The sequence below is a fragment of the Primulina tabacum genome, chromosome 5 (assembly GCF_025594145.1).
Source record: "Primulina tabacum isolate GXHZ01 chromosome 5, ASM2559414v2, whole genome shotgun sequence".
NCBI classification, from domain to species: domain Eukaryota; kingdom Viridiplantae; phylum Streptophyta; class Magnoliopsida; order Lamiales; family Gesneriaceae; genus Primulina; species Primulina tabacum.
The window spans coordinates 41,189,532-41,210,427 of NC_134554.1; the positions used below are offsets into that span (position 1 = coordinate 41,189,532).

The 20,896-nt window shown below is 37.0% G+C and overlaps 3 protein-coding genes across 7 annotated transcripts; 1 reads left to right on the plus strand and 2 right to left on the minus strand.

The window, feature by feature from the left end:
- Nucleotides 1-878: 878 nt before the first annotated feature.
- On the minus strand, nucleotides 879-3,027 carry LOC142547716 (photosynthetic NDH subunit of subcomplex B 5, chloroplastic). 3 transcript variants are annotated; one of them, XR_012820723.1, is made up of 6 exons: nucleotides 2,722-3,027; nucleotides 2,553-2,613; nucleotides 1,701-1,763; nucleotides 1,546-1,604; nucleotides 1,169-1,456; nucleotides 879-1,070 (listed from the first exon to the last, which is right to left on the minus strand). XR_012820723.1 is itself a non-coding variant. In XM_075656128.1 (5 exons), exons 1-5 carry the CDS (start codon nucleotides 2,971-2,973, stop codon nucleotides 1,220-1,222), a joined length of 672 nt encoding a protein of 223 aa, XP_075512243.1. In that variant the 5' UTR covers nucleotides 2,974-3,027; the 3' UTR covers nucleotides 879-1,219. The 3 variants fall into 3 exon arrangements, 1 of the variants encoding a protein (XP_075512243.1); XR_012820722.1 differs by having other exon boundaries at nucleotides 879-1,089; XM_075656128.1 differs by having other exon boundaries at nucleotides 879-1,456.
- Nucleotides 3,028-14,553: 11,526 nt separating this feature from the next.
- LOC142547718 (pentatricopeptide repeat-containing protein At3g23020-like) lies at nucleotides 14,554-17,542 on the plus strand. The gene is given in 2 exon segments (XM_075656130.1): nucleotides 14,554-16,166; nucleotides 16,168-17,542. Coding segments are annotated over 2 exon segments (2,406 nt in total). The 5' UTR covers nucleotides 14,554-14,996; the 3' UTR covers nucleotides 17,404-17,542.
- Nucleotides 17,543-18,165: 623 nt separating this feature from the next.
- LOC142545030 (uncharacterized protein At5g64816-like) lies at nucleotides 18,166-20,101 on the minus strand. Of its 3 annotated transcripts, XM_075652015.1 has the most exons (3): nucleotides 19,957-20,101; nucleotides 19,285-19,438; nucleotides 18,166-18,892 (listed from the first exon to the last, which is right to left on the minus strand). In XM_075652015.1, the coding sequence occupies exons 2-3, from the start codon at nucleotides 19,288-19,290 to the stop codon at nucleotides 18,434-18,436; spliced, it is 465 nt and encodes a 154-aa protein (XP_075508130.1). In that variant the 5' UTR covers nucleotides 19,291-19,438; nucleotides 19,957-20,101; the 3' UTR covers nucleotides 18,166-18,433. The 3 variants fall into 3 exon arrangements, with proteins under 3 accessions (XP_075508130.1, XP_075508132.1, XP_075508131.1); XM_075652017.1 differs by lacking the exon at nucleotides 19,285-19,438 and having other exon boundaries at nucleotides 19,957-20,045; XM_075652016.1 differs by lacking the exon at nucleotides 19,957-20,101 and having other exon boundaries at nucleotides 19,285-19,478.
- Nucleotides 20,102-20,896: the final 795 nt, after the last annotated feature.

Here is a 20,896-nt window from a genome sequence, read left to right on the forward strand (position 1 = left end):
TTGAAAGCCAGCCCTTCTTATTTATTTATGTATTATTATTATTATTATTATTAATCTAATGTTATTTATTGTACGTTTTGGCTTTTTGCTTTATAATTAAGAGATCACATATTTAACAATTTTAAATTTCACTTCAATTAATTAATGTATTATATAACTAACTATCTTCATTGCCAAAAACTCGTGTGAGACGGTCTCATGGGTCGTATTTTGTGATACAGATATTTTATTTGGATCATCCATGAAAAAATATTACTTTTTATGCTAAGAGTATTATTTTTTATTGTGAATATCAGTAGGATTGACTCGTCTCACAGATAAAAATTCGTGAGACCGTCTCACAAGAGAACTACTCTTCTTCATTTAATTATTATACAAAATCATTATTTTTTGTCAATGGTATAGATGTTTTTAGTAACATGCCATGTGAATTTCCATATTTTCTAACATTAATTATTTTCAAAAAAAAATTCCCATCATCTCTCGATAATTCTTGTGTCATTTACTCATCTACGAAATCACAATTTTCATCTTTTATTGATTTTTACATAAAAATTATTATATTTGACTTTTTTATTAAAAAAATCTTACATCTCGCATTGAAAATTTTCAAATTATGCGCTCTCGTCTCCATTTTTAAAAACACTAACAAACAATCCATAAAAAAACTTTGAAACCCTTTGATATGGATATTTCTATTTTGCACTTTTGAGTGTTTCTACCCATATAATATGGCTAAAAAATTTAATCTTTTGGATTTTTAATGTAATGTCAATTTTCATTAAAATGTAAAGACCGGTATGATCTAACGGTATGTCGGGATATGGAGAAAATTTCTGAAACATACACTAACCGCTTTAATATATAACTCAAGAAGCTAGTAAACTGGTATTCACGTTAAGTTTTTAAAATGAAATGTAGATTACAAGAATTGAAAAGGATATGTGATATCTATATACATTATAAAAGCATCAACAGATCTGAAACACCACACTTGTTAGAGACCATATTCAACAATTTCCAAATGTAAGTTTTCTCCGATCCCCGCGAAAAATAAAGACTTGAAATTCCTGAAACGTGTCGATGCGACTGGGAATGTTGCATAAAATATGATGAAAGGTAAATACATGAGGTAGGAATGGTAGAGATAAGAGGTGTTGTGATGTACCTTTGCTGTCTAAATGGATGGATTTTAACTTCAGTTATTTATCAATCCCCATCATCCTGATCTCTTTGTGATATCATTTTTCTTCAAAGTGAAATCCAACACTTCCCAATATTTCTCATTGAAATCCCACATGTTCATCGTGTTGTAATCAGATATCAACTTGTCACGGGCTCCTCTTTCCATGTTATATATTTGAGGCTCAAAATTGTGCGGCTCGCTCGGCTTGTTCATTTCAATGACGCAAAATACTACCGTAAAAATGGCTGCTCCGATGAACAAGTACTCTCCCTACAAGTTTTGCAGACACGATGTACTTAGATAGGTCCAACTAAAAAGAGTATTTAAGATGGAAATATATATATATATATAGCGGATACCGGAACATCGAAGTACATTCCAGCTGCAACCGATGGAAGGAATAGCCATGAAATGAGACCTAATGTAAAATACAATGAATGATCAGTTGATTCCACGTCCACGGAGTAATGAGGATAACAGTGAAAATCGTTAGACAGGGCATTTATTTTTGCACCTTGGAATCCAGTCGGAGGTCCGATTGATGCATATTCTGCTGAAAGGGTTTCCCAAAATGGTCCTGTACTTGCAAGTTTGAAAATGTAAGAAATTGGACATAATTATTTTTCGAGCCACTCTAGCTTATTCGATGAATCGAGCTTGAGCTTGAACATTGCCAATATATTAATCAAAACGTCGTTCATTTTTATAACAAGAACTACATGAGAAACCCCAAAGATTTTGAATATTTTTACCAGGATACCTGACAATCAATCCCTACATGGGTATCTTACACATCTCTCTGTATTTTTTGACTCCTTCACTCATCCAAAATGACATGAATACACCCCTATATCCTATTAAAATCAAAGGTTTCTTTCTTCTTCCATGTAATAATCAACATATTGGAAAAGAAAAGAGGTTTGGAAAGTAGCCACTGCGAGATATAAGATCATCTGTATAATTTATGACAAGAAACTTGACTTCTACTCGAATTATAGAGAGGAGCATTTGAGTGGCCAGTGAATAAAAGAGCTAAAAAAATCTTAAATATGTACACGCATCATCATTATTTCAAATGCAACAGTGCAAGATTTCCAAAACAATTCACGAGAAATTGTAAAATTGATCTCTAAGTTGATCTTTGTCATACCTGTGATTTTTGTTCTATCAGCAGTCAAATTTCAGTCTTCCTCTCCTTTCTTTCTTTTCTTCTTTTTTCGAATTTTTGTTTGTAATTTCAATCATTTTTTCTTGCGAGCAACCAAAAATCCAATTTTCCAATACAATTTATCCAAATTTAAATTCTCAAACAAAAAAGCTTAGGCATGCATAAGTAAAATAAAACAGCAAAAAGGAAGAAAATTACCGTTTACTCCACCTTCGAAGTAGGTGTGGTGTTGATCATACTCCCCATAAACAAAATCTTCCTGCAATCGCCAACCATGAAAACAAGACCAAAAATCTGTAAACTGCCCAATTAAACACAAGCCCAGAAAAATTCACCAACTTTTTATTTAAATCCACAACTAAAATACCGAGTCAATCCCATTAGTCTCCCAAGGGTCCTTCGGATCTTCATTAAGATCTGGCTCAACTTCAGACAGCCCCGCAAACAATCTTGTCGAGCTATTTTTGCCATCATTAACTCCGATTCCGTGAGATTTTGAAGATGGGGTACTCGGAATGAAGTCCAATTTTTTAATTTCATTTGATTCTGATCTCTTTTGGGACAAAATCTTGGGGATTGAACTACTCGAAAGAGCTGAGAGTGTCACTGAAACCGCCATTTTCAGCTGTTCTATGAATTCGTCTCAATTTTCTATTGTTTTTAAATTTGTGTGTATTTCCGGATGACGAGGTTACCTGATATCATCTACATGAATGTCTAATCAGATACCGACACGTGTGATAACACTTTTTTATTGGGTTGTTACTGTGGAATATCTGTTCAGCCGGTGAGTTTAGATGTGGGAGGGATTGTGATTTGTGAATGAGAGATGGAGAACTTTCATTTGTTATCCAATAAATTGTATTTATATAGTTGCTTTTTTATTTTGCTTTTAATTGAATATTTTAAGTGTTTTATGATTTTTATTTTATGATATTATTGATTATCGCCGTCACATAACTTCTCGTATTGTAGTTATCTGCTCCGTACTTGGCTACCTAACGTTTACCGTGGACACAATATTGACTTAAATTTTATAATCCAAGTTAAAAATAGATATGTTATTATTATCTCAGTTTATTATAATATTATTCATGATCCCATTTACGTAAATATTTGTTTTAATTATCATCTTATTTTTAAGCAATTTGAGCAGAAAATGGAAAAAAAAAAAAAAAAAAAAAACTTTAGCTAACTGCACATGTATCAATAGTGTACAGAGTAGGTCTCTTGTGAGACGGTCTTATGAATCTTTATCTATGAGATGAGTCAATACTACCGATATTCACAATAAAAAGTAATATTGTTAGCATAAAAAGTAATATTTTTTTATAAATTACCCAAATAAGATATTTGTCTCATAAAATACGACCCGTGAATCCGTATCACAATAGTCAATAAAACACTTTCTATCATTTTACTTCTTAAAATTTTTTTGTTAAGTGTTATTCCTAGTATAACACGGAAAAAACTTTAGTGCAGTGTATTGGATACATCTTATAAAAATGTGAAGGTTAATTTTTCAATTTAAAATTTGTTAGAGTATATTTTAAAACAATAAATTATAATTTGTAAATCAACTTGATTTCTTTGTAAAATTTAAATAATAGTTTATAAACAATGTTTTTTTTAGAATCTCATAAATCTATATGTGGGAGATTAGATATGGCAAATTGCGTAAGACGGTGCACGAATTTGTTCACATTTCTACCGACATGACAAAAACTATCAAACATATCATGTGCTAAGAGAGCTAAAATATTCAAAACAGAATTGCTTTCAAAGCTTAGATTTTGCAAAACTGAGATAATCGCTTGTGTTGGTCCCACGTGCGGAATTTGAGATAATAAATCCGAAAATAAAGAATAAATTGGACACCGAGATTTACGTGGAAAACCCCTAAAAATTATTAGGGTAAAAACCACGTGCAAGATGAAAAGAATTCCACTATAATATTTTGTGGTGTACAACTCACTCACTGTGTTTCCAAAGAGAACAAACGCTCTCTTAATACATGGAAACAAACACCTCACAAATATTTTAGAACTAATAGGATGAGAGAAAACTCGAAGAAGAGATAATTTCAGAATGAAGGGGGGAGCTCTATTTATAGAGCTCATTGACCGTGTGAATACGCGTTAAAAACGCGTATTCATATTTCCATCTGAAAATTGATGCCAACCCACGTTTTTATTGAACAGCCCCCTTTCTTTGACTTCTTTGCCCACTTGGCCGACATTTCTCCCACTTGGAGATTTGATTGAGAATCAAACACGTCTCCACACATCCTTTCAATCTTGTCATTCTCTGCTGCTTACGTTTCTGCTAGGCCACTTGAGAATCTACACAACTCAAACATATCAGTGTTCACTGGCTTGGTCAGAAAATCAGCTATGTTGTCCTTCGTATGGATCTTCTGCATATCCACGCTTCTTTCTTCTACTACTTCCCGCACAAAGTGAAATTGTACTCCAATGTGTTTAGTCCTGGAATGATTGGCTGGATTCCTTGCGATGTGCAAGGCACTCTGACTGTCACAAAACAAAGGAACATTAACTTGTTTGTGTCTGATCTCCTCCAATAACCTTTTAATCTATATTGCCTCCTTGCAAACTTGAGTAGCTATCATGTATTCTGCCTCTGTTGTAGATAACGCCACAACTGTATGCAGTTATGAAACCCAGCTTACTGCTCCTCTCGCAAGTGTAAACACATAACCAGTAGTAGATTTCCTCTTATCAGGATCACCTGCATAATCTGAATCGACATAGCCCCTGAGTGTAAAATCCGATCCTCCATAACATAATGCAGCATTCGAGGTACCCTTAATGTATCGAAGGATCCTTTTAACAGTGCTCCAATGCTCTCGTCCATGATTCGCCATATACCGACTAACTGCTCCCACTGCTTGAGCAATATCCGGTCTTGTACAGATCATAGCGAACATCAAACTTCCTACTGCTGATGCGTACGGTACTCGAGACATCTCCATCCTCTCTGCTTCACTGCTAGGACACATCTCGAAGGATAACTTGAAGTTAACAGGAAGAGGGGTCGAAATTGGCTTACTATCTTGCATGTTGAAGCGTTGCAAGACTTTCTTCAAATAATTTTTTTGGGAAAGCCAAATATTTCTGTTACTTCTGTCTCGATGAACTTGCATCCCTAGAATCTTGTTTGCTGGTCTCAAGTCCTTCATATCAAATTCCCTAGCCAACTGTGCATTCAATCCTTGGACCTGATCTTTGTTGGGGCCTGCTACAACATGTCGTCCACATACAACAGCAAAATGATATAATCATCATCAGAACTCTTGAAATACGTACAAGGGTATGCACTCAATCTGTTGTATCCAAGGCTCATGATATAGGAATCAAATCTCTTGTAACAACACCTCGACGCCTGTTTGAGATCGAACAGAGATTTGTTCAACCTGCAAACCAAGTTCTCTTTGCCTTTTTCCGCAAAACCTTCTGGCTGGAGCATATAGATTTCTTCTTCAAGATCTCCATGAAGAAATGTCGTTTTCACATCTAGCTGTTCTAGATGTAGGTCAAACACCGCACATAATGCCAACACTACTCTGACTGTTGTAAGCCGAACCAAAATATCTCATTGAAGTCGATGCCTTCTTTCTGAGCATATACTTTTACCACCACTCTAGCACGATACCGCTCTACTTGGTTATTGCCATCACGCTTGATCTTATAGACCCATCTGTTTCCAATGGCTTTCCTTCCTCGTGGTAGTGTAACAAGATCCCAAGTTTTATTCATGTCCAATGCCTCCAATTCTTCTTGCATTGCTATCATCCACAAGGATACATCTGAGCTTTGAGTAGCCTCGTGGAAACTCGATGGCTCACCATCATCTGATAATCAATATGCAATGTTGCTTTCAGTGACATAATCTGAAAGCCAACCTGGTGGTCTTCTGTCTCGAGTTGACTGCCTCACATTGGAAACCTCAGACTCAACATGTTCTTGTTCTTCGTGTTCTGATACTGCTTCACAAGAAACTTGACTTTCATCCGTCTTATTTTCCACCTGAAAAATAGTAGTTTCTGAATTCGGTGTGCCTTTGTCTCCCTTTACTTTATCTTCCTCGAAGATAACATCTCTACTGATGACAAGCTTGTGAACAGTAAGATCCCACAAGCGAAACCCCTTTACTCCATCATCATAACCCAAGAAGATACATTTTCTGGATTTCGAATCCAACTTTGATCTTTCTTGCTCATTGTACAGAACGTACACCGAACTTCCAAATGTATGCAAATGAGAATAATCTGTCGGCTTCCCAGTCCACATCTCTATCGGAGTCTTCAAATCAATCACCACTGAAGGAGAACGATTGATAATATAACAAGCGGTTTAGACTGCTTCTGCCCAAAATGACTTGTCTAGACCCGGAGTCCTCAACATAGCTCTTGTTCTGTCCAACAAGGTCCTATTCATCCGCTATGCCACTCCATTCTATTGAGGTGTGTAAGCCGTCGTAAAATGTCTTTTGATGCCTTCGTGTTGACAATATGCATTAAACTCGTCACTAGTATATTCTCCTCCTATTGTCAGTCCTCAGACACTTGATTTTCTTTTCTGAACCAAGTTCAAACCGCGTTTTGAAATCTTTGAAGACTTGGAAAACATCTGATTTCTTCTTGATTGGATATACCCAACATCTCCTAGAGAAATCATCAATGAACGACACAAAGTATCTCGCTCCTCCTAGGGATACAACCGGTGCTTGCCAAACATCCGAATGAATCAGCTCCAATATGATTTTGCTCCTGGCAGTAGAAGTGTCAAACTTTAATCTGTGCTGTTTACTGGTAACACAATGCTCACAAAAGGGTAGTGACACTTTTGTAAGTCCCGACAGCAGCTTCCGTTCTGAGAGAATTTTCAACCCTCGTTCTGACATATGCTCGAGCTTTCTATGCCATAACAGTGTTAATTCTTCTCCTGAACCAATTGATGCAACAGCTAGTTCTGCCTCTTTGTGTGTTTCTCCCAAAAGTACATACAGATTTGCAGCAACCTTTTCCGCCTTCATAACCACAAGCGCACCCTTCACAATTTTCATGATCCCTTTCTCGATACGTGTTTTGCACCCGATGTCATCCAATTGCCCCAAGGACAAAAGATTTTTCGTTAGTCATTTCACATGTCGTACCTCCTGTATGGTGCGAATGATGCCATCAAAAATTTTAATTTTGATAGTACCGACCCCGGCGATTTTCAAGGCATGATCATTTCCCATGAATACAGATCCTCCTGAGACTGGTTCATACTAATCAAACCATTCTCTCCGAGACGTCATGTGCCACGTCGCTCCTGAATCCATGTATCACAAAATTTGTGTCTGCCTTCTGCAACTGTTGCCGCTTTGCTGAATAATATTTCACCGCTGCCTGAAGTACTGACCACATTTCCTTGAGAATTCTTCTCGATACTTGTATACTCTTTCTTGAAGTGCCCTTTACCACCACATTTAAAGCAGTAAATATTTTTCTTCTTACTTCTCGACTTTGATCAACCTCGTCTTTGGCTCCCACTGGAGTCACGGTCCACAAATCTTCCTCTTATCATTGGTAAAGCCTCTGCCTGCTTCGAAGTTACCAACCTGTCTTCCTTATTCTTGCGCTGGCTTTCTTCTCCGAGAACCGCAGTTAAGACATCGTCGAATTTTAGAAAGCCCATAAGAATATTGTTGGTAATGTTGATGATAAGTTGATCGTATGAACCTGGTAGATTTTGAAGTAGAAGCTCCGCACGTTTATTTTCCCATATTTTATGCTCCATGGAAGTGAGTTGGGCAAATAGAGTATTTAGTGTGTTGATATGGTCGGTCATCGATGAGGATTCCGCCATCTGAAGAGTATAAAGCCTTCTCTTTAGGAAAATCATGTTGTGTAGCGACTTGACCTCGTACATCTTTGTCAGATTATCCCAGATAACTTTGGCTGTTTTTATCTCAGAGACACTTGACAAAACTTCGTCTGCTATAGCCAAATGTAAATTGGCAACAACATTATCATTCATCTCATTCCACTTTCCATCATCCGCAATCTCCACCGGTCTATCTCCAATAGCTGCCAAGCAATTCTCTTTTCTTAAAACTGCTTGTATCTTTATTTTTCACAACATAAAATTGCTTCCGTTGAACTTTGCTATCTCATACCTTCCCGTCATTATGTCTACAACAATTTAGTAGACTGAACAAAATAATCCAGCCTTAATAAAAAAATCTCAAAAAATCTTTTCTGATGTGGAAGATCAGTCTAGGCTGCAACGACAGAGCATACTCAGAATTTTAAGAAATTTTAAACCAAGGCTCTGATACCACTTGTTGGTCCCACGTGCGGAATTTGAGATAATAAATCCGAAAATAAAGAATAAATTGGACACCGAGATTTACGTGGAAAACCCCTAAAAATTATTAGGGTAAAAACCACGGGCAAGATGAAAAGAATTCAACTATAATATTTTGTGGTGTACAACTCACTCACTATGTTTCCAAAGAGAACACACACTCTCTTAATACAGGAGAACAAACACCTCACAAATGTTATAGAACTAATAGGATGAGAGAAAACTCGAAGAAGAGATAATTTCATAATGAAGGGGGGAGCTCTATTTATAGAGCCTATTGACCGTGTGAATACGCGTTAAAAACGCGTATTCATATTTCCGTCTGAAAATTTGATGCCAACCCACGTTTTTATTGAACTGCCCCCTTTCTTTGACTTCTTTGCCCACTTGGCCGACATCTTGGACAGCTAAGGAAGAATTAAAACAAACTCGAACTAGATTAAACTCACATTGAAGAACAAGCAACATACCATGATATATATCACTCAATTCTGCAGCAAAAACGATCATGAATGACGAATACCTCTAGCCGAAGCAACAAAAACCGAGCCAAGATGATCTCGAATCACAACACTCACACTAAAGCAGTGACTTAGTTCATTATACCACGCATCCACATCAAGTCTAAAACATCTCACTGGAGGTTTATCTACATTTTCTCTATGAGTGGATGATTATCCAGATCCACAATCACACTTAGATTTGCGGCTTTCCGGAATTCATCCAAGTAAGACCGCACCCAATCAACCTTGATCGAAAATTGTTGCTTATGATGCTCATGTTTGAATCGGCATAGCTCTTTCCATACAGCCCAAGCATATATCACATAAAACTCAAAACTCACAAAACTTAAACTCAGTCTTTGACATGATATCCCTCAACGATATAGCACAATCAATAAAAGACGGTTTACTACACTTATTTAAACATGACTAGATATCAGTATTATTCCGTATCTTATGCACCAATGGGCAGAAAATTAAACAATGACTCGTACATGTTTCTTGGGCTCCACAATGTTGGGAAATTACACCGAAGCGATGTCCGATCACGATGATAATAGCACCCAAAAAATGCGGAATAAAATAATCAACAAGAACACAAAGATTTACGTGGTTCACCCAATATAGGCTACGCCCACGGAGCACTGCAACTTTTATAACTGGAAGAAATACTACAACAAGTGTATACACCAATACACTAAATATCTCACACTCCCAAACCCGAGTATACCGAGAAAATAATTTCTCTAACTTACACAAGAGAATTCCCGCACTCAAGAAAAAAATACACTCTTTTTTTTCTATGCACTCTCTTTTTATCAAAGCTGAAAAGCTTTTGATTTTGGGATACAATAACTGAAGGAATTGAGCTCTATTTATAACTAATTCTTTCATTCAGTTTTATAAGTTTTCCGATGTGGGATATGATTTTCTGAATTTTTAATTCAGCGTGGACCCCACCTCATTAAAAATCTCACCTAACAATTCTTCCACTTGAAGACTTGATTTTAATCACGTCTTCATACCTTCACACCATCATTGCAGCAGCTCATATATCTCCATTTATACTTGCAGTCCGACTGAAGTTGAACACAACTTCAGTTTGTCAATGGTTACTGTCTTTGTGAGCATATCGGCTGGATTCTTACTTCCAGGAATCTTCTCCAGCATCAAGATTCCATCTTCCAGCACTGATCTGATGAAATGGTACCTAACCTGTATATGCTTTGTCCTAGCATGATAAACATGATTTTTTTGCTAAATGAATAGCACTCTGACTGTCACAGTGTAACTTGCTATCTTCAAGCTTCTGACCCAATTCTTCTAGAAAGGATCTCAACCATATCATCTCCTTGCTAGCTTCTGTAACTGCTACGTATTCAGCTTCAGTAGTAGAAAGCGCAACTATCTTTTGCAATTTAGATATCCAGCTTACAACTGTACCACCTAATGTGAACACATATCCAGTAGTATTTTCCTGCCATCCAGGTCACCACCCATATTGGCATCGACAAACCCTGTAAGCCCAATTTTGACCTCCTGAAGTATAAAGTGTTAACTAGCGGTACCTTTCAAATACCTGAGAATCCACTTATCTGCTTCCCAGTGTTGCTTTCCTGGATTAGTCATAAACCTGCTCACAACTCCCACTGCATGTGCTATGTCTGGTCTTTTACACACCATTGCATACATGAGGCTTCTGACAGCAGAAGCATAAGGAACCTTATTCATATAAGCCTGCTCCTTCTCCGTCGATGGTGATTGTGCTTTGGTTAGTTTGAAATGACTAGCCAAAGGAATTTCATCCATATTAAATCTACTAACCACCTTTTTCACGTACTCTTCTTGAGATAACTTCAAGAATCCATTCACCCGGTCTCTTAAGATCCTCATTCCAAGGATTTGCTTTGCAGCACCCAAATCCTTCATGGCAAATTCCTTTGATAAATCTTTCTTCAGTTTATCAATTTCTTCCAGACAAGCTCAAGCTATCAGCATATCATCTACATATAGCAGTAGTATGATATAAGAACCGTCAAACTTTTTCACATAACAACAGTGATCAGCTTGACACCTTAGGAAACCATTATTACTCATGAATCCATCAAACTTCTTGTACCACTGTCTTGGAGCTTGTTTGAGACCATACAAGCTCTTCTGAAGTTTGCACATCATTTTTTCTTTTCCCCGTACTTCAAAGCCCTGTGGCTGCTTCATATAAATTTATTCATCTAGATCACCATGAAGAAACGCAGTCTTTACATCCAACTGCTCCAACTGTAAGTCTTCCTTCGCCACTAGTCCAAGTACAGTCTTGATAGTGCTTAATTTAACCACCGGAGAGAAAATCTCGGTGTAATCAATTCCTTCCCGCTGTTGGGAGCCTTTTACAACAAGTCTTGCCTTGTACCGCTTGCTACCATCATGCTCTTCTTTTAACCGGTACACCCACTTGTTATGTAACGCTTTTTTGCCTTGCGGAAGTTCTGTCAACTCCCACGTCTGATTGGATGACAGTGAATCCATCTCATCTTCCATGGCCAACTCCCACTTGGTTGAATCATCATTTTGCATTGCCTCTTCATAGGTCTCCGGTTCACCTTTGTCTGTCAGCAAAATATAGTGAAGTGCGGGGACAGTATCTTTCAGGTGGTCTAATGGTTCTCAAAGATCTCCTTAGTTCAATCACCGGAGTTTGTGGGTCAACTTTGGTACATGTCTTACTTTGTTGATTTTCCAGACAAATCCATTTGACATCTTCATCTGTAAATCACCCATATCAACAATTTCCAAGGGTTTTCCATCAGCCAGGAAAACTTTTCCGTAATCGCCAGCGATGTAATTATCAAATACATCGCGATCACCAGTGGTATGAAATGATGCTCCCGAATCCATAACCCAAGAATCAACATGGCTTTCCATGGATAATAGCAGAGCATCATGTACTTCCTCAGTGACAGCATTGGCATTATTCTTCGTTGATCTGCAGTTCTTTTTCAGGTGACCAGTCTCACCACAGCTCCAGCACTTCATATTCTTTTCAAGGATGTTTTTGTCTTTTCTATTTCTTGATTTGGATTTACCGCGCCATCGGTTGGAACTCCTTTCACCACTCCTGCCTCTTCCTCTGTTATCAAAATTTAGAGCAGATCTCGATGATGTTGCTTCACCCGAGTCTTTCCTGCGAACTTCTTCAGCAAGGATTTGATCTCTAACATCATTGAGTTGTAGTTTCCCTTTTCCAACAGGGTTGCTAACCGCTGCCCGCATCGGTTCCCAATTGTCTGGTAAAGATGCCAGAAGAATAAGTGCCTGAATCTCATCATCAAATTTGATGTCCACCGATGTCAGCTGAGAGACAATCGTGTTGAATTCATTTATGTGTTTTGCCATCGAAGCACCTTCTCCCATCTTCAAGTTGAATAACTTCTTCATGAGATGTACTTTGTTGTTTGCTGATGGCTTCTCGTACATGTCTGACAGATTGGTCATCATCTCTTCTGTGGTTTTTGTCTCTGCCACGTTATGTGCCACATTCTTCGTTAGGGTAAGTCGTATAACACCTAACACCTGTCGGTCAAGGAGCTCCCAGTCATCATCCTCCATCTTTTCCGGTTTCTTTCCTGATAGAGGTTGATGCAGCTTCTTACTGTACATAAAATCTCTTATCTATAACCGCCAGAACGAAAAATATGTTCCGTCGAACTTGTTGATTCCCGGTCCCGATCCATCATCTCCGGCCATCACTTCTCTGGCCTTAGCAAAAAATCTAAAAAATCTTTTCTGATGTGGAAGATCAGAAAGAGCTGCAACCACAGAGCATACTCATAATTTTTAAGAATTTTCACAACAAGGCTCTGATATCAGTTGTTGGGAAATTACACCGAAGTGATGCCGATCACGATGATAATAGCACCCAAAAATGCGGAATAAAATAATCAACAAGAATACAAAGATTTACGTGGTTCACCCAATATAGGCAACGTCCACGGAGCACTTCAACTTTTATAACCGGAAGAAATATTACAACAAGTGTATACACCAATACACTAAATATCTCACACTCCCAAACCCGAGTATACCGAGAAAATAATTTCTCTAACTCACACAAGAGAATTCCCGCACTCAAGAAAAAAATACACTCTTTTTTTTTCTATACACTCTCTTTTTATCAAAGCTGAAAAGCTTTTGATTTTGAGATACAATAACTGAAGGAATTGAGCTCTATTTATAACTAATTCTTTCATTCAGTTTTATAAGTTTTCCGATGTGGGATATGATTTTCTGAATTTTTAATTCAGCGTGAGCCTCACCTTATTAAAAATCTCACCTAGCACACAAAGCATACAACATCCGCTCACATGAGATGATGTTTCTACAAATTCAATTCATTAGGAATAAAATCATTGAAATGCACGCTAAAATAATATTCGAACCTTTTGGGAAATGCGAAGTTTCCAAATATACTTCCACCACAATTCCAATGAGTAAGAAGTTTGTGAATCCAAAGTATTGTAACAATCGGTTTCAAGAAGATATCCAGATTTAACCGAATATAGACATTTAGCTCCAATTTCCAATATCTTATATCATCTTAACGAGATATCAAGAACGAACTAAGCTTCAAATTTAGGAAAATGAGAACGCACGGCTTCCTCATTCCAGTCTCAACATATTGAGTGGTTCGATATGCGAAAGATGGTATAATTAAATGACAGTCAATAGATTATTTACAAATTTATTTATTTGAAAATTTTAGAACAGATTAATTGTTGAATAGGTTGGTTTCTTGTGAGACGATCTCACAAATCTTTATCTGTGAGACGCGTCAACCCTACCGATATTTACAATAAAAGTAATACTTTTAGCATAAAAAATAACATTTTTTCATTGATGACCTAAATAAGATATCCGTCTCACAAAATACAACCCGTGAAACTGTTTCACACAAATTTTTGAATTAATTGTTACTCATAAAAAATTTAACGACTCCTTAAAATATAAAGTTGGCATATTTTTTGGGAATAAAAATATCTTATTTTGTTTTAAAATTTGTAAATGATTTGTATAATAACAAGGGGAAGTTATGAAAAATTCTCAATCAAAACATTTCTTTGGGTTAACTTCCTACCCACAAAATTGTGGTACTATGTCATACAAAATGTGGTACACTTCATGTGAAAATGTGGTACACTTCATGTGAAAATATGGTACTAAAAAGTACCCAGGAACTGAACACAAAAAAAATCGACGGTCGGATACTGAAGGCCAATATCCGGTAATAAGAAATTATAATTTGATGGGTTGTTTTATATGAATTTTTTTGATGGATTTCAAGGTAAAATAAATAAATTCCTTCATTCTCCGTTGAATTCGTTCGGCTTTCAGCTCCGTGAATTTATCTCCGTGTTCCGAAAATCCACCATGTTAGCTAAGTTTCAGCATTCAGACGCTAACTGTTTACACATATTTAATTCCATAAAGGCCACAACACCAAGCGTGGGAGCTTCAGTCACTCCACCCTTCAAGAAATCCAATGATCAGACCAATAAGGAGCAGCGCAAACAAGTTTTGAAGTGTCCAAGTGTTGGGAAAATTTCCAAGAATGGTTCTGCGGGAAACCCACGCGGTAGAGCTGAGAAAAATGGTGGCTTTGGGGCTAGTTTACGAACTCAAGGTGATGTCTTAATGACAAGAATGGAGGGTTAGTTGAAGCGGCGGTGTCGCGGGAAGATTTAGTGGGAAATCTTGATGGTGGGGTTAAGATGAACGGAAATTTTCGGGTGGATTTGAGGTCTGGAGATGGTGTGGAGAAAGTGTATGAAGATTGTTCGTTGATTAATGGTGGGAGAAATGGTGTGTTTGTGAAAGGAAAGGTGAGCAAAAATGGTGGGGTGAGAGAATTTAATGGAAAGGTTAGGGGCGTAGGGGGATTAAGGGGAGTGGAGGACAAAGTGCGTGCCAAATGTTCGACGAAATGGAGGAGATATGGGGGGTGTATTCCTGGGATGTTGGAAGCTCTGGAGGTTGTTGAGGACTTGGACGAGGCATTAAAGCCTTGGGCAATGAACTTGACTAACAAAGAAAGGAGCATACTTTTGAAAGAGCAGTTGCAGTGGGAAAGGGCTATGGATATTTTCGAGTGGTTTAAAGGGAAAGGATGTTATGAAGTGAACGTCATTCATTACAACATAATGCTTAGGATTCTTGGGAAAGCGCGGCAGTGGTGTGAGGTTGAGAGGTTGTGGGGCGAAATGGTGGAGAGGGGGATCCAGCCAATAAATTCAACTTATGGAACTTTGATTGATGTGTATAGCAAAGGTGGGCTCAGGGAGGAAGCAATCAAGTATTTGGAATTGATGAAGGAACGTAGAATGGAGCCAGATGAAGTGACCATGGGGACTGTGGTTCAAATGTATAAAAAGGCAGGGGAGTTTGAGACAGCTGAGGAGTTTTTCAAGAAATGGTCGGTCAGTGAGCGGGTGGTGGATGAGCGTAGAAGTGTTACATCGAGGAGCAAACGAGGTGCTAATGGTGATTCGGGGGCAAATGCTTGTTTGAGCGTGTATACATATAATACCTTGATCGACACTTATGGAAAAGGTGGGAAACTCCAAGAAGCAAGTGAGACTTTTGAAAGAATGCTCAAAGAAGAGATTGTGCCCACCACGGTGACTTTCAATACTGTGATACACATGTATGGTAATAATGGTCAGCTAGGGGAAGTTGCCTCGCTGATAAAGAAAATGGAGGAGGTTAACTGCTCTCCCGATACTCGAACATTCAACATTCTCATCTCCCTTTATGCTAAGCATGATGACATCGATATGGCATCGATCTATTTGAAGAAGATGAAAGATGCTTCTCTTGAACCAGATGCTGTCACTTATCGAACTATCCTTTATGCATTCTCAATAAGGCAAATGGTTTCTGAAAGCTGAGGATCTTGTCTCGGAGATGGATGAAAGAGGATTGGAGATTGACGAATTCACACAATCTTCTTTGACTCGAATGTACATAGAATCCGGGATGTTGGAATCATCGTGGGCATGGTTCGAGAGATTCCACGTTGCAGGGAACATGAGTTCTGAATGTTACTCGGCCAACATTGATGCTTTTGGCGAAAGGGGGCATGTCTTGGAATCTGAGAAAGTTTTCAACTGTTGCCTAGAGAAGAAAAAATCGAGTGTCCTTGAGTTTAATGTGATGATTAAAGCATACGGCATCAGCAAGAAATTCGAACAAGCCTGCTGCTTATTTGATAGCATGGACAGATATGGTGTAATTCCTGATAGATGTAGCTATAATTCCCTCGTACAAATGCTTTCTAGTGCTGACCTGCCACAAAAGGCGACTTTCTATCTTACAAGAATGCAACAGGCTGGATTGGTGCTCGATTGTGTCCCATATTGTGCTGTGATATCGAGTTATTCAAAGTTAGGCCAGGTGGACATGGCTGTAAGTTTGTACGAAGAGATGGTTGGATATGACATAAAACCAGATGCCATTGTTTTCGGTGTCCTGATAAATGCTTTTGCAGACACAGGAAGCGTAAAAGAAGCTAAAAATTATGTAAAAGCCATGAGAGACTTGGACTTGCCTGTAAATGATGTTATATGCAAGTCTTTAATCAAGCTATATACGAAAGTGGGATTATTAGGAGAAGCTCGAGAAGCATATAAGGCGCTTCAATCATTTGAGGCAGGTGTAGACGTATACTCCTCGAATTGTATGATTGATCTCTTTAGTGAGAGGTCTATGATATCCGAGGCGGAAAGAATATTCAAGAATCTGAACCAATCCGGGAATGCAAACGAATTTTCCTATGCTATGATGCTGCGTATGTACAAGAAAAATGGGAGGTTTGTGGAAGCATTTGGTATTGCACGAAAAATGAGGGAACAGGGACTCATGACCGACTTGTTGAGTTTCAATAACGTGCTAGGATTGTATGCATCTGACGGGCGTTTTAAGGAGGCAGCAGCCACTTTCGATGAGATGCTGCAATCTGATATTCAACCGGACAATTCTACGTTCAAAACGCTCAAAATAGTTCTCTTGAAATGTGGAGTTCCAACTAGTGCAGTCGACAATCTTGAACTGATTAGGAAGAAGGATGCTCAGAAGGGTTTGCAAGCATGGACTTCAACTCTTCGTTCTGTCATCGGCTGAAATGATCATGGTGATGTTTGTATTTATAGCATCTAGTTTTGCTCCTTGTTTCAAAGAGAACACGAAGACTTTGCTCTCGAGTTCTGCGTAGTTGTATAATGTATTTAAACACAGAGCTATCACACAGAGCAATTCTCGTCACATGGTTCTTGCTACATCATCTGCTATATTTATCGTTTTGTTGACTATATATTTGACACATTACAAGAAACGAAACAACATCCAATCAATGTTGCGATAACGCAGCGCTCACATTGCAGAAGGTTTGAGATTCCATAGATTTTGCAGTTTGCCGAGTAAATGCTGTTATGCTAATGTAAAGAAACTAATATCATTTAGAGCCAAATTTCAAACGCTTCACAGATATTATATATAAACCAATGGTGCTGCCCCCATCACCTCCCTCGTTTGTGGTAAGGTGGGGTATGTCCAGAAAATAGGAAAATGGAAGTTGAATAGAGGTCAAACACAAGCTAAACTTCAAATATCACCAAAACTATAATTAAAAATTGAATTATATTGTTCAATAATTAATTATATTGTTCAATAATTTGTTAGTCGCTAAAAAATTTTAATTTATTTAAAATTAAATAAAATAACAAACAAAAGCTATATTTCAAAATATCTGTTTGACAAATATGGATAACTGAGTTCGAACTAAACGAATCAAATTTGAATAAGAATATTAATTAAGATGAACCGGACTCCAGCCTAAACTAGTTCGCATTTGTATAATGGACTGACTAAAAATCAGTGTGTATGTGAGAAAAACTCAAAAGAGTAATATATAGATTATTTCACACATTTCGTCCATTGATATAAAGCATGAAACCTAAACTGTGTAGGTCACCATGTTAGCCCAAGAAACGAGAAGCAGAAGCCATTCTGGAAAGAAGGGAAAAATTCAAGATACAAGAATACCAGAATAACAAGATAAAATTATAAAGATTTATGCTAAAACATCATGGGAATTGAACCATTTAGGCATCTCCGATGAAAAGTGAAAAACATTCAACTGCATAAAGATACATCAAGAGGACCGAGATGCGGATATTTTGAGACATTCGCTCTGACACCTTCGGAGGCAAACATCATTCCAATTAGGCACTTGGTGTTGGTTGATGCACACAGTTCGAGCACAAGCATCGGAGCAAGCATCCAGCTCAGAAACACCACATACCGTGACACAAGTATCGGGGATTGGATCCTTGGAGAATGCTCCAACTTTATTCAATATTCTCTTTGAAGTGCAAACTCTCTCACACAAAAAAATGTCATCCGCGGTCTTCTCCCTGCCTCGAGCACTTTTGATTCTTTGCTCCTCAGCATATTTTGCCTTCATTCTAAATGCTTGACCTGCAATCAAGACTGGAACAGCTGCTCCGACCAGGGACCACCATACCTCAACCATTGCTGCTAAGCTCTGTCGGCCCTTTCTTTGCTCCTTAATTCCCAATGAGGTTCGGATTATTTCCAGCTCTACAAGTTCCTGTCGAGGTCAAAGAGCATAGTATTTCGAAAATGAATCATGACAGAAGCATTCCAAAGAGAGAGGGAGGGGGGGGGGGGGGGGGGTGTGGAGGTGAGACAATATTTACATCCTAGAAGCCGCGCAACACCAGCAAGAAATATAAAATCAAATTAAGCTTGCTGAAATATCATAACATCTCGTATTCTGGTAAATTGCTCAAAGAACAATCCAAAATGTATAGTAATTGCCTAACTGGGTAACGTAAAATATTATCAGAAATGTTATGCAGGTATTCTGGTATTATTATTGAAGAAGAGCTCATTATTTCTGATAATATTTCTGAGTTTAAAATGCGACAAATTGTTCATCATTGTCATGATTCGAATTTTCTCATTTAAATGGAGGTATACCTGCATAACTTTTCAATTTTGCTCTTAAATTACACAGTTTCGGGCATTCCATGGACTCCATACATCAAGAAAAAAAATCTTCCAGTTCACTTTTCGGTTAGGCACCCATTCCGTAGCAGAAAAGAGAACCCAAATATAGTTGTATCCCTATATGCTGCAAAGTCAAGATCACAATTTTCGTATTAAATATTTCAGAATATGATAATATTTCTGAGATTATTTCTGATAATATCTAGACAATAATGAGCTCTTCTTCAATAATATTATCAGAAACTCAGAAAAAATTGAAACAAAAACCCAACTAGATTAAAGTAGAAAATGAACCAAAAAAAAAAAATAGCTTCTGAGCATCTCCGAATACACAAGAAATCGCCAAAAAAATTAGCTTCTGAGCATCTCCTAACATTTACCTTGTTTCCCCCATCATTAGCTACACAATGAATCAAAATTAAATCTGTCAAAGTTTATTTCTCGAAAACTCATGCTTCATAACACCAGCGTACTGCACACCATATTTTGGTTCATCATCACACCATATCATTCATCAAAATCTATCAAAATATTCACTTTGGAACAAATATATTCACCACTCAAAAGCAAAATTTGCCCAACATCACTGCACAAATGCGAGATTTAAATAGTAGAAAATTTCACCTTCGAGAAACAACTTACCAAAGCCCACCGATTTACCGTTGCTTTTGTAACTAATTGATTGATGGTAGAGTTTGATCGTCTTCGATTTTGCCCCAGATGGTTTTTTTTTTTTTTTTTTTTGAGTTATCAAATGAGTTTTTACGATTATAAGAAATGGGAGAAAGAATGGCATAACTAAGTCGCATGTATAATGGACATTTTAGTGATTTGATATTAAAAAAAAATTGTATCCACTGTAAGAGATTTATTATTTTTAATGATTTTTTTGTAGATTTAAAAGTCTAGAAATTCAATTAAGATTTTTGCATACTCTACAGAAGTCTGCTGATATTCAAAATAGACTTTTATAGAGTTTTAAAAAGTTAATTGATATTCAACATTGACTTTTTAAAACTCTATGAAAGTTTAAAGTAATTCAAATTTTCGATAGATTTTTAATAATTTCATGGAATTCATTAACATACAAACATTAAAACATAAGGTACAACTATAAATTGTCAAAAATTGTATTTTGTTCAACCCAAAGATTTGGATGGAATTTTAAAACTTCTAACTCATACACAAACTATTTATTTCTCTATGTCACTTCATATCACTACTCTTTTTATCTTCTCTACTCTCATCTATCTCTATCACTCTATCAAATTTTCGAAATATATATTTATATATATTTTCATTTTTCTTTTTCAAATTTTTCGTTTTTTGGTTTATTGTTTATTTAATAATTGTTTATTTTAATATCATAGGAAATTTTGAATTCTAGATTTGATTTTGTGATTTTTAATTTATGATTTATACAAATTAATGTAATATTCAATAATAATAAAAGATGATCCAAAAAATGTCGTTTAATTCTTAATAATTGAATAGCCTTGCAACAACCATGATTTTTAAAATTTTTTTTAGCATTTTCAATTAACATGTAAGTTATGATATTTTTGTACAAAATTATATTCAC